Source organism: Monosiga brevicollis, genomic scaffold (genome assembly GCF_000002865.3).
Source record: "Monosiga brevicollis MX1 MONBRscaffold_23 genomic scaffold, whole genome shotgun sequence".
In the NCBI taxonomy this organism is placed as follows: Eukaryota; class Choanoflagellata; order Craspedida; family Salpingoecidae; genus Monosiga; species Monosiga brevicollis.
Genome location: NW_001865060.1, coordinates 492,846 through 505,482, shown reverse-complemented (window position 1 = coordinate 505,482; position 12,637 = coordinate 492,846). Strand labels below are relative to the sequence as shown.

The 12,637-nt window shown below is 54.4% G+C and overlaps 2 protein-coding genes across 2 annotated transcripts; both read right to left on the bottom strand.

Annotated features, from left to right (window-relative positions):
* Positions 1-552: 552 nt before the first annotated feature.
* Positions 553-8,327, bottom strand: MONBRDRAFT_28079 (uncharacterized protein; the record flags this gene model as incomplete). Its single annotated transcript, XM_001748442.1, has 29 exons — positions 553-1,485; positions 1,593-1,681; positions 1,839-1,926; positions 2,030-2,130; positions 2,288-2,376; positions 2,457-2,581; positions 2,729-2,785; positions 2,887-2,999; positions 3,094-3,190; positions 3,289-3,378; positions 3,483-3,666; positions 3,806-3,872; positions 3,972-4,087; positions 4,252-4,381; positions 4,430-4,545; positions 4,690-4,739; positions 4,883-4,978; positions 5,130-5,190; positions 5,350-5,429; positions 5,522-5,647; positions 5,839-5,926; positions 6,011-6,124; positions 6,226-6,330; positions 6,490-6,596; positions 6,742-6,812; positions 7,055-7,190; positions 7,358-7,506; positions 7,682-7,897; positions 8,021-8,327. 29 exons carry the CDS (start codon positions 8,325-8,327, stop codon positions 553-555), a joined length of 4,101 nt encoding a protein of 1,366 aa, XP_001748494.1.
* Positions 8,328-9,055: 728 nt separating this feature from the next.
* On the bottom strand, positions 9,056-11,802 carry MONBRDRAFT_33732 (uncharacterized protein). The gene is made up of 10 exons (XM_001748441.1): positions 11,484-11,802; positions 11,343-11,397; positions 11,170-11,232; positions 10,923-11,074; positions 10,673-10,752; positions 10,063-10,550; positions 9,880-9,945; positions 9,722-9,799; positions 9,447-9,583; positions 9,056-9,362 (listed from the first exon to the last, which is right to left on the bottom strand). Exons 1-10 carry the CDS (start codon positions 11,771-11,773, stop codon positions 9,293-9,295), a joined length of 1,479 nt encoding a protein of 492 aa, XP_001748493.1. The 5' UTR covers positions 11,774-11,802; the 3' UTR covers positions 9,056-9,292.
* Between the last annotated feature and the right edge of the window lie 835 nt (positions 11,803-12,637).

Below are 12,637 nucleotides of genomic sequence, written 5' to 3'. Positions count from 1 at the left end.
GCATTGCCTGCATGGCCACGGTCTCGCTGGAACAGCTCACTTGTGCGTGCCTGCTGAACAATCCATCCCCCGCCGCCCCTATCTCGACAGGGTCGTTTGTGTTCAGCGCATCAAGCCCAGGTCTGCCATACCTGTCATCCCCTCGCCATTCGACTTGATCTGTCCTAATCCAAAGCTAGTCAGCCCGCTGGGTCGAAGCAAACCCGTCGAGTTTCTCTCCCAGGAACATAACCCGCGGTCAGACGCGTCCCGTCAATACCGCCGTCACCATCCATCGCACCATTGCGCTCACACCATCATTCACCATAGCGAGCTCGGTGCCTGTTTGGCTCTACGCCCGCTCAACGCCCTTTCATGCGGTAGGGGTCGAGGAGATCTTTTGTTGAAATGTGTATCAACAACACATGACTTTTATTCGGAAACTGATTCAAACTTCAATAAAAAAACAAACAAACAGCAGAGCTTGTAATAATAAAACGCGAAATCAGTCAGAATAATCATATTTTGAGCCCCTAAGAGCGCAACTGTCCAGATAGACGAGGCAGCCAGGAGCTAAGCGGGGGGTTGAGACCATTTTGATCGTTTGGGTGATGGGGCAGTGCTTCGTGAGCTTAACACAAACACGTCCGGCAAACTCGACACGTCTGATTCGGCATCAGAGGCTTCATCCCACTCGGAAGCCTCTGCCTCCGAGTCTGTGTCTGGCGGCATCGGTAGCTCGTGAGGCGTCGACGCTTCGGGCGTTGGTCCATTCGTCAGCTGCTGGTTTTCGGTCCAAATGCCCTCTGGAAGCAAAACTGGTTTGACGTCCAAGCTCTGGTGCCTTGGAAGCTGAGGCGGCAACGTGCTGGTAGCGGGTTGCTGGGCACTGCTTCGCTCTTGGGATACACAGTGAGCCCCACCCATCGGTGCAGGGACAGCAAGAAGCGAGACCGGCCCGGGCTGGGCAAGCCGAGAGGGCTGGGATGGGGCCGTGACAGCTTTCGAATCAGCATCATCATCATCATCATTGTCATCATCATCATCCAGGACAATGACTTCAGGGGACGAGGTGGAGGTCCTGACGGCACTGGCTTGATCCGGTGCGCTCTTCAGCTCAGGTTTCGACTCCGGGTGGCTAGACGGAGCCGCACCTGGTGTCGAAATTGGACCTGGCAGGTGCGCACGCATGGTCGGGATGCTGCTGACTTTAGCGCCATCGTCATTGCCGCTATCATCGTCGCTGTCCAGCGTCAGATCAATGAAATCTGTTGTTCGCGATGCTGCAGGTGTTGTAGCAGATCGCTGCATTTTTATCGGCGGGCCTGCAGCTGCCCGACTAAAAAGAGGCACGTGGCTGCCCGCGGAGGCTTCTTGCGAAGGCATGGTGTAGCTGGCGGTCGACGGTGTCCAACGTGGCTGCGCTACATGGGGCTGCGCGGGCGCTGATCGTATGGTCCTCTCCAAGCGCGGATGCTTGTGATGCTGTTGCGGCCTGTCACCCAACTACACCATGATCAGATCAAGGTGAGATTCTCACAATCAAGCAGCCATGGCTTCAGCCACTTGTCAATATCCCTGGTCACCAGCTATTGGCACAGCGAAGCACTCACCAAGCTACGCTCAACAAGACTTGAAGTTGGATTTGGCGCTGGCGCTGCCACGGGCACGAACAGGCTGGGAAGGTCCTGAACCAAGGCATCTGTATTCAAAATATCCACGCCGACGCCCACAGTCAACAAGACAGTTTGAAAAAGAACAAGAAAAAATTGCAGTCAAACACCAGCAGTGCCGTGAGCGCACGACAAACACCAATTCAATTGATCATCTCAAGCCTCCCTCAACACGCGTGGACTGACCAGGCCACAGCAGGCCGATAAAGGATCTCTGTCCCAGTGAACATCTCGCAATGTTCAGGCTGCGCTCGGCCACGATCAAGTATCGCGACTACAATGCCAAGCCACAGTGCAATCGAGTCAAGTTGTGCAAGCATGCGCCCAGTCAGCTGCTAGAGCAGCGCATAGCTTCCAATGCGGTTCCGTCAACTCACGTGTCGTGACAAATGGTCGCTCAAAGTTTTCCAGTATTTGACTAAGCGGCCGGACAGAATGTGGAAGCGCTGGCGACGCTTGCCGAAAGAACAATTGGGAACTGTGTAGAAGAGACGAAGAAAAAAAAAGAAGAAAAGAAAAAAAGAAAACCCGGGCAAAAAAAAAAAAAAAAAAAACCGCTTCGTTAAACAACGCGTACCAGAGACAGGGTCAAAGAAAAAGGAAAACGAAATCAACAAACAGGAACGGCAACCGACTTGTGCATTTAGGGCCATGGAGGCACAGCCGCTCAGCTTCTGAATGAATGCGCTGCCAGGTGCTCTTGACCGCGCTCGGCTCGACCGCACTGCAAATCGATACGAGAAACAGGAAAAAGTCAATGATGCCTCCTCGCCTGTTGCCACGTGAGCTAATCGGGTCACGTACTTGTACGAGAGCAGCTCTTGTGCCCCAAAGCGATGGCGGACTTGGCCAATGTTGGGCCGAAAGAAATAGTATGTCGTTGAGTGCTGGGGGTTGCGCTTTGGAGCTTCCGTCACCAAGACGCAACGCTGTCGAGCCACGAGAAGATGAAAAAAAAAGGGGGGGGGCACAGACAATAGGTGATGCAGAAACGATGAGCATCTTCGGGGGTGACAAAGGGCCACGGGCTGTACGGATAAGCGTGAGGCTTCAATCCCCTTCCTCGCAAAACGTACACGCTGGCCGCCGGTGGCGCGCGATTGTAGCATAAAACGCGCAGTTCCGGGAGGGGCCTGTAATGTCAAAGAATAGTTGGATACAGGACGAGGGGGGCGAGTCAGTTGTCGTGCGCTTGATTTGCACTTGTGAGACAGCGAGTTGGCACAAGACTGACGGCTTGCAAACGGTCCAGCGCCTCTTCAAAGGACATGCCGCGGTCGCGTGTCAGCTCAGTGTGATGCACCTCAGATGTAATGTCTCGTTCTGACACCAGCTGAATCTTGTCGCCTACAATTTATCATCGGAACATCCGTACATGATTCGAGGAGGAGCTTTTGCTCTTCAGCAATGCTTGCCCAACACGCCAAGGCGATACACTGACCGGTAATCTCGTGAATGCCCTCGGAGTATTTGCCTTCCTCTTTAGCACGCTCAATGGTTCGGCGGTGCAGGACCATGAGCGCACCAAACATGATATTCTTTCCGTGGGTACAATGTCATGTGAGACGCTATGGCGAGGACACGGCAGAGGCACGACCAGCAGAGCAAGATGGGCCATGCTTCAAGCCTGACAGACCTGGCCTTCCACGGGCAGGCCAAGAACACCGTTCAAAAAGGCAGAAACGGATTTGAATGCCTGCGAGCTGTGCAGTCGCCTCGCGTTTGCCTGCATCAATCAATGGGCAATGAGGGGCGGTGTTGATGTCAGGTGAGTTTGTCTTGCACATCCTCTGCCAGCAACCCCTTCTCGCATCACAGTCGCAAGCATACCTTCAAGCCTTGAAAGAGCGCGTCATCGGTGGGAAAGAGTTGACACACGCGCGCTCGCAGCCGCCCTTCAGGCACGTGTTCCAAAATCCGCTCAAGACTCAGAATGCTAGATACCGTCATGGCCATGTAGGCTGATTCTCGTTTCTTCTTTTCTTGCAAAAGACCGCCCATTTCGCGCAATGCACTACAACCAAGCGTGGCCCAGCAGCCGGTGCAAGTGGTCACGAACATGTTTCTCAAAGGACAACAACAAGGAAACAGGCGACAAGAAAGTGCAAGCCAGTTGCCCCAGGCTAGGTGCCTGTTTATCAGGCAGGCCGTACAGGCGTCCATAGTTGGTATCAATGTCCCAGCTGCCCATGTCTTGGCCACTGGCGGCCCGTCGATCCCCTAAGCAAAGACAAATGCAGCCATATGACACGAGGGGCTAGCTAATGCAGACCCTAGGGGTTGCGAGATGTGCCGTAGAGCCAGATAATGATCAGGTACCTCGTGTCAGAGCGCCCATGAAACGAAGGCGACGGGCCACGGCCGCTGCAAATCGTCTCTCGCCGGCTAGCTCTGTCGACATGAGCTCGTAGCGTGGTCCACACGCTTGGTTGGACCTTGAATTCAAGCGCGTGAAAATCGGGCGCGTGGATGAGCTGGAGACAGAAAGCGTCGCCGAGCTTGGAAATGGACAAGTCCCACAAGCTTTGGCGACCATGACCACGATCATGACCACGACCACGGCCACGGCCACGACCATGATTTCGAGAAAGCGACGCACCGATGACTCCGACCAAGCTGTTGCACAGCTTTGTCAGCAGACCAAGGAAGCTCAAACGTGAAATGCACACGGCGGTGCTGATTCTCACGCCGCACGTCAGCATGCAGCGAGATGCCTAGAGACATGAGACCTGGGTGAGTTAGGTACAATCAAGAGGATGGTTGATTTCACAGGGTACCTGTGCTGGCAGCATCAGAAATGATGGCAATCAGCTTGCGACCATCCAAAAAGGCATTTTTCTCGACAATGTTGATGCCATCCGTGGGATCGATGGGTCCGCAATTTATTGCCGCTCTGAGGCATAGGCAAAAGTGATGCATCAAAGAGTATGTGCATGCGGGCCAAGGGCAAGCGGGCATGCGTTCTGGTGAGAAAGACCAACTAAAACTGGGACCAGCGCACCCATTATCACGGGCTGGTGCAATTCTGACAGCCTACCGTTCTTCAATGACAAAAGAAGATGTGTGACCCACTCGAACCTGTCGTTGCTGTCGAAACAGAAGAAGTGGGGGGAAATCGGTGAGATTAAACCCGCCGCTGCTCACTTGATAATTCTTGTTCCCATTCAACTGCCCTTCTGTTTCCGTCCGCGCATGTGAGGCGAGGGCAGCGCATGGGGACACATCCTCACCTTGCGACCGGTCAGTTCCGCTACCGCGCTCGGTCCTCCCAACTGGTCAATCAGGTCATCTAGCGGGCTGGGTGGTAGCCGCAAATTTTTGAGTTCCTGAGAAGGCAGAAGATCATGCAAGATAAGCCACGAGGCAACACACACACAAGCATGTTTCAAAATGAGACACGAGCTTGTCAAGATGGATACATGCGTAGCCGATACTGAACGCGGGTTTCCCAAAGAAAAGTCTGCGCTGGGCCCATACCTCGAGCAACTGAGCACCCAGAGTGGGCGGTCCGGCATGGGGCACAAACGCTCGTCCCGGGCTGTTTGGCAAAGATGCACCCACGTTAGGAGTCATGCTTAAGGCCGGGTGCTCCACCCATCATTCGAGGACGCAAAGAGAGTCACCCAACAGTCATTCGAGCAGGAAAAAACTGGGTCAAAAATAGGGGAAAAAATAAATCAATAAAGGGCAAGCGTACCATGGAAAGGTGCTCTCGATGAAAGCTCGCGCAATTTCCTCTGTCAAGGACACCAGGCTATTTCGATAGCCACTCTCGCGCTAAAGCAACCGTGTGATTTGGATCAAGGGTTAGCGATGTTGGAGGTCGTGGAAAAAAAAGCCAAATGATACAACTTCAAAGCATCACCCACTGCAAATGCCGCTTGTAAACGGGCTTCGCCCGTCGATTGCAGGCCAATGACAACACAATGATCTCCGCTGGCCAGCGCCTCCTTCACACGAGCCACCAATTGCGGGACTTTAATCGAAAGGCATAGCTACAAGAACAGCCCCGCGCAGCCGTCGTTAGGAGAGCTTGACCTTGTCACGCAGGAGTCAATTCTCCCAAGAACCCCACAAAAGCCCCAACCCCCGCTAACTTGCAAGCCACCGCTCTGAGGGAGTGTCTCAGAATACACGCAAGGGGAACGGTTAGGACCAAAGCCCAACGACAGTCCTGGAGCCTAACCTGCTTGAAAAAGCGCTGGTGGGCTGCGTAGTAGGCACGCGGCACCTTGCCAAGCCTGCTCGCTGCTCGGTACAGCCTACCCCAAAAGCTAAACACCACCAGCCGACACGAGCCACATTGGTGAGCAAGTCGCGGGGCCGCATGCGTTCAACGTGTGGGTGTCGAAACATACTCGGCGGCACGGTTATAGAGGTCCATCTGCGCTTCAGTGAGACTAATATCGCAGTTATTGAACTCGGCACTTTCGTAGCTCAGTGTCCGAGACAAATAGACGCCTTGCGCTTTGCTACACATCAAGCCGATTGTACAGCAGACCGCGTATTTAAAGTCAAGCGAGTGAAGGCTCACAGCACACGCATCGGCTGGACTGAGGAGCAGGTGACATACAGTTCCATTGCCAGCATTTCCGCTGCAGCAATGCCATTTTGTGACATTTCGCGCTTGAAATCCTCAAAGTTGGCAAAAGCTTGGCCTGGACCCCACATGCCCAAGCTATTGCAGCCACGGGTCAAGCGAGGAAATCGATATGTGTGCATCATCTCGTACACAAGCCGAGCGAAAATAACAAGACCACACTTAACAACAAATCGATATAAAGGCGAAAAAAAAAAAAAAAAAAAAAAAAAAAAAAAAAAAAAAAAAGCACTGTACCGGTCCATGTAGGCCAGATTGCGAAGGTCTGTCACGCCTGTCGCGGAGCAGTAGACAACACGGGCTTTGGGAAAAGCTTGCTGCAAGTCGTTGACTCGCAGCGCCACCTGCACACAGACAAAGCGTCATGAGTCAACTCATCAACCTGGCAAAAGCCCACGACCTTTGTCATGATGTGTCGGTTTTGGGTTGGAAATTCTCGTGTATCTGCGTCGAAGAATCGAGTATGCGTGTGAACCACGCACGTCTTACCTTTGACGAAGCCCCAGGCTTCTCGAGGTGTAAATTCTTGGCTTTGTGGCACTCATCAAAAACGATGCAGCCTACACGGCAACCACGAAGGAAACTGGTGTTGTCAGCGAGGATCGCACCAAGGTACTTGGCGTGTTATCATCGGTTTGCAAGGAGCACGGCGAGTGGTCACAGACACAGACGACAGAAACGCACACAGAGACACAGACACAGAGACAGAGACAGAGACAGAGACAGAGACAGAGACAGAGACAGAGACAGAGACAGAGACAGAGACAGAGACAGAGACAGAGACAGAGGCAGAGACACATACCATCAAATTCGGGGCCACACCACTGTACAAGCTGCTCGTAACGAGATTCTGCGGAAAAGCGCGAGCCCGGCGATACGAGGGTGGCGTAGGTTGAGAAGAGAACGCCGTCTGGCAGCTCTGTCATCTTGTCCAACTCCTGCCAGGGTTGAGGTGATGGTGGTGGGGACCAAAAGGGTATCAGGCAAGGGTGTTAAGGGACGAGGAGCAGCGAGCGCCACGCCAGCTTGTCAGCCAGGGACATGGTACTGAGTTTCGCGCGTCACAAGAGGGCCAACAGTCCACCGGGGACCGGGCTGAACATACCTGGCAGCCATCAATCACGTTGACTTGGCACCCAATATCACGCAGGTCACGTTCGGCATCAGCACAAAGGTCCGTGGATATAGAGAACCAAATATGTCGCTTGCGCTCGTGCAATAAATTCTCAAATAGAATGCCTGCAATCTGGCGCCCTGTTGATTTGCAGATTGCAGAGTGCAATAGAGCGCGCGGAAAGGCGCCGAGATTGAAGCCAAGGGCAAGAACAGTGAGGGCAAAGTCAAGGTCAGGGCATGGGTGCCAATGGATGCAGTCACTAATCGTGACTAGGCGTGGCGTGTGGGAGAGCCATAAAAGGTTCCTACAGACCTTTGCCAACACCGGCACCGTCGCCTATCAGGATGGCACGGCGATAGCCGTTGGGTAGGATACGCTCATGTTGCATACACGCATACATGACACCCTCGAGCTGAAGGGCCGACAGCTTGCCATCATCAATCACCGAGGCAGGAAGTGACTTGCGCAAGGGATAGGTGGCCTTTGGCAAGTGGACGGAGGCCAACGAGGCTGGCTCAACAATTTGCGCTTGCACAGACGCACAACAACAGCAAAAAGGGCGATAGACAAGTGAGGATTGGGGATCAAATGATGGTCTTTGAGCGAGAAAAGGGGAGCGGGGAAAAAAAAGAGAGCTGGTCGTGCGCAGACCTGGATGCGGCTTGCCCCAACCCGTCTCTTGGGGTCGATAGGGGACAAAGACCTCGGACAAATCATGGCCTTCTTCTTCTTGACCTTCTTCCTCCTGCTGCCGCTCCGCACTCTTGACCGGGGCAGGCGTGGGGGGCTCAATTTTGACATGCTTGCGTGAGTGCGACTTATCAGAGCGCTTGGACCTGGCGTGGCGCTTCTGAGCCCGGGCGGCATAGTAGCTGGGGGGGAGTGAGGTGGCATGTTGAACCCGGTTCGGCGGCTGTGGTGGCATGGAGGCGCTCGCTGTGGGCGGCTGCGGTGGCATGGAGCCGCTCGCTGTGGCAGGCCGACCCGCCGCGGCAGGTGTGCTCGTCGCGAGTCCCCTGATTGTATCCCATGCCTTTTTAAACACTTCATCCATTTTGCATCAAGGCCCAAGTTGGCGTCACGCTCATGGGCCGACCCAAGCGCCGGCCAACGGCGCAGATGTCGGCTGCACAACACCGCACCCCTTCAGGTCTAGTTGTTGTCATATGCCATCCCACAATAGCCTCAAGCCAAGACCCTGAATCCGCAAGCAGACTGCCAAAAGCTCCGCGACCAAGCAAGGGTCAAGAAAAGGCCACAGGTGGGTAGAGGGCCACGAGCAAGTGAGAGAGACACGCGTCGTCGTGGTCGTGGTCGTCCGAGTTTCACAGATGTGAGCGTTGAGAGCAGACGGAGCCGATCCTCCACACACACACATACAAAGAAAAAAAGAGCCGTTACAAGCTGTTTTTTCTTTAAAGTTTTTTTATGTCTCTTTTGCTAGTGCTGTCTCAGTTCTTATTAATTTTTTTTTTTTTCCTCGTTTTGGGTCAACCTTGTTGTGCTCTATGTTTGTGCTTCCTTCTCTCTTGGTCTATGACGGTGATGGTGACGGTGATGGTGATGGTGACGGTGGCTGTGATGGTGACGGTAACGGTGACCGTGGACATGAATAGGCGAGGTGCAGCGACTTGGCTCGACTGTTGCTGCCGAGACGCATGTGTGAAGGGCAATTTTTCAGAGGATATGTTCGTCAGTCTTCTTGAAGGGCCCAGGCAGTCGAATAGTCGCAGAGTACGACATCAAAGGACAGGAGACCGAGGGCTACAAGAAAAACAGTTTGCTGTCTTGGACAAGTGCGCACAAGCCAGACCTTGGAAGGGATAGACATATCGAAAGAGCCTAGCCCAGTTTCAGGGCCTGAAACAAAGTTGCCAAGAAAAAGGAATAACACAAAGTTAGGTCAAGAACACGCTTGTGCCTTTAGATGACGGCGCTGTCACTGTTGATGATGGAGAAATCAGTTTCTGGTTCGCGAACTGAGGCCGCCGCTCTGCCAAAGCACAAGGCGAAACACAGTCGTGAGTGGCAGAGAGCTGGTGCCACGACGCTGTTGACGCACACACGCCAAGCGTACCTGTCGGCTGCGACCGTGTGGGCGCCACGCAGGTAGGCCAGGCCGCCCAAGAAGGATACAAAGCCCGGAATCAAAAGCGCAAGCATGAGGCTATCTGCATCGACCAGATCGTACTTTTGATGCAAGACATCTGAGATCTATCGATTCCCAACAGGAGAAGACGGGGCCGGTATGATGCATAACCACCAGGCCCGTAACCAGGCGCATGAGCGAAAGACGGCATTCAAACTAAGGCTTGTTGCACGAGGTAGTCGAAGCACAACGGGCATACTTACAACGCCGACGAGGTAGGGGGAGGCAGCGTCACCGAGGAGATGGGTCATGAGGATGGACACAGCCTCGGCCGTGTTGCGCTGCATATGGAAACACATGGCTGCGTCAGGAGCGTGCTTTGCGCTTGAAAATATGGGTAAAGAAGGGATGTTTGACGTACCCGCTTGGGCTCAATGACATAGAGGGTAATCGCGGCGGTGGGGCCCCAGTTCAAACACAGTGCCAACTAGAAACGATATAACCCAAGCCAGGCATCATATGCATGAGGCAGGTGAAGAAGGAACAGTGCCCCATCGACGGCCTACGTTTTCCCTGAATGTGGCCGCACCCCATGCCAACACACCTCGCCAAAGAGAGTCAAGACCCAGAAAATCCACATTTGGTAGGAGGCGAGCGGGATGGCAATCCCAATGAAAACAACGGCAACGAGCATGCCGACGCCGCAGACATAGCTGTCATGGGCGGGAGTCTTGCTCTCAAGCCGTTTGGAGATGATGGAGCCGAGCAGGGTGCCACAAACGCCCGTGATGACGGTAACACCACCGAAATAGAGCGAGGCACTGGAGCTACTGAGGTGGTTCGACTCGAGCTGAGACTGCCGGTAGACGTAGGTGGGGGCCCACTGTGCCAGGGCGCCTGTGGTGAAAGTGACGGCCGTAAATCCAAGCGTGCTCCAGAAAAACGTGGGCACAGCCATGACGGCCTTGAAGTCCATCCAAAAGGCCTTGAGCCCACTCGCTTCATTCATGCTGTGTCCATGGGAATGGCCCTCGCTCGCGCCCCGCGGAGGCTCGCGCGTGAAGAAAAGGACGGCCGCCAGCAGTAGTCCCACTGCGTGCGGCACGGTGGCCATCAAGGCCGATGAGTTGACGCAGGTATGCAGAAAAGTGCTTTTTGTGGGTGCTTGCGTGTGTGCGTGCGGGCGGGATCCGAGTGGCTGGACAAATACGTACGAGGCGGGGAAACGCGCAGAGCCCAACGCCAACTGCCAAAAGCAGCCGCAACTTGACCGCCGACGATAAAGCCAAGAGCACTAAGTTTGGCCCAAGAGCAAAACCAATGGCAATAACCCGGCATTTGTATCCATCATCGAGGTCGGGCAAGGCGAGTCAAGAATGAGGGTTGTGGTTTGTCATGTGCTCTTTCCCAAACAATTTTTTCTTCTTCTCTCTCATTTGACCTTGGTCCCCATGCGTCACGTACGCGCCAACGGGAATGGCAATGTAGAAGATGGAGAGCATATGGGTGCGAACTTCCGGCTCGTAGAGATCGGCGATGATGGTGGGGGAGATGACGGCATAGGCAGCTTCGCCCACGCCCACGAGCGCGCGAGCGGCCAATAGTTGACCATAGTTCTGCACATGTTGCACGGAATAAGTTCTGTAAACTCCACAGGAGGACAGGATGGTGCGGGAACATCCCTATCCTTGGGCGGAGAGCACGCACGTACCTGGGCAAAACTGCCTCCAACTGTGAAGAGGGCCCAGAGCACCATGCCAATTACGATCAAGTTCTAGCACAGCCGATCGGGTAGTCAAGGTGAGTCGGGCAACGGGGTTGAGCCACAGAGTGAACTGGAGAGATCTCTGCAGTTGGGGGCGGTTGGTCAGACGTTGCTCGTACCTTGCGATTCCAACGATCGCCGAGGTAGCCGAAAATCGGTGAGACCAGCATGTAGCTACTCAGCAGGTAGATGGTTGTGAGCACACGACAGGGCCGAGAGCTGTTGCGCGTGAAGGGGCGGAGGCACGTCGAACGTCTAACCTGACAACAAAAACGGTCATGAGCAGGCCGCTCTGGCTGTCGGAGAGGTCACTGCTGAAGCCTGACTTGGTCTTGTCCTTGAGCTCGGGCAGGACACCGGAGACGGTGTAGCGGTCCAGGTAGTTGAGGAGGTTGATGCCGACGAGGAGGAGCAGGGTGAGGGTTCGTTGACGCGATGACGGCTTGCTGCCTGGGTTGTCCAAGTCGTGTCCTCCCAAGAGGGCAACTTCATCTTCATTGCCCCGAACCCGCAGCACGTCCTCGTCGTCCTCGTCAGCCCGCCGCGCCATAGTTGCAGTTCAAACCGCACAGCTTCCTCCTGCTACCAAACAAACCAACGAGAACAGGGGCAGAAGCTCGCCCGCCCGCCCGCCCGCCCGCCTGCGCGTACGCACGCAAGGGCAAACGCGGTGTGATCTCGTTGTGTCGGGCGTGCGATGAACAACACCCTCCCCAAACCCGCCGAGGCGACTTTGACTTTGACTTTGACTTTGGGCTTTCCGGGCTTTTGGCTCGTTGGGATCAGGCAAAAGTAAACGTTGACCGCGCGTGGTGGAGTTGATGTTGGAGGTTTTGGGGTTTGTGCTGATTTTCAAGTAAAGGCAAGGTAAATACATTATACGTTGATTTCACTTATCGTTGAATTGGTTCCATTTTCCGTAGCACAGCCAATGGTGCTTGTAAGCTGATGTAAAATCAAAAGATACCCTTCAAAGTACATAGTTTGGCGGACCAGTGCACCCTTTGTTCTACCATGTGCGTGTGTTGGATACATTCAAGTGTGACCATGTCAGTAGCCTTTTAAGCTTGAAAGTGTCTCATAGGTGTGCTGAGCTAATCCAATGTCAGACAAAACTTGGCGCGAGCAAGCAAGCGGGGGTGGCAGGTGGGAGAGATCAGTAAGGGTTTGCCTTGATGGCGAGCAGTTTGGTGTGGTGACCGCCACGAGGTACATCTCACAGCTGTTCCCTTCATGTGTGTGTGTGTGGTGCGGGGGAGGGGCGAGGGGGGAGGGGCAAGGTGAGGCGCGCGTCTAGGGCAGCGGTTGCTGCTTGCACCCGTCGACTTGATGAGGGTTGAGAGGGCACGGCTGGGGTGTGAGCTGCTTCTTGGGTCTTGGTACTGGATGGTGTCTTCATGGCTCTTGGTGTGCG

What these genes read in the sequence shown, in the direction of transcription:
- MONBRDRAFT_33732 (XM_001748441.1), bottom strand. Translation starts at nt 11,773, where the DNA reads ATGGCGCGGCGGGCTGACGAGGACGACGAGGACGTGCTGCGGGTTCGG. An exon ending in ATGACCGTTTTTGTTGTCAG is followed by an intron (nt 11,398 to 11,483) that starts GTTAGACGTTCG and finishes CCTGCTGAGTAG; the next exon opens with CTACATGCTGGTCTCACCGA. An exon ending in GCGATCGTTGGAATCGCAAG is followed by an intron (nt 11,233 to 11,342) that starts GTACGAGCAACG and finishes CGGCTGTGCTAG; the next exon opens with AACTTGATCGTAATTGGCAT.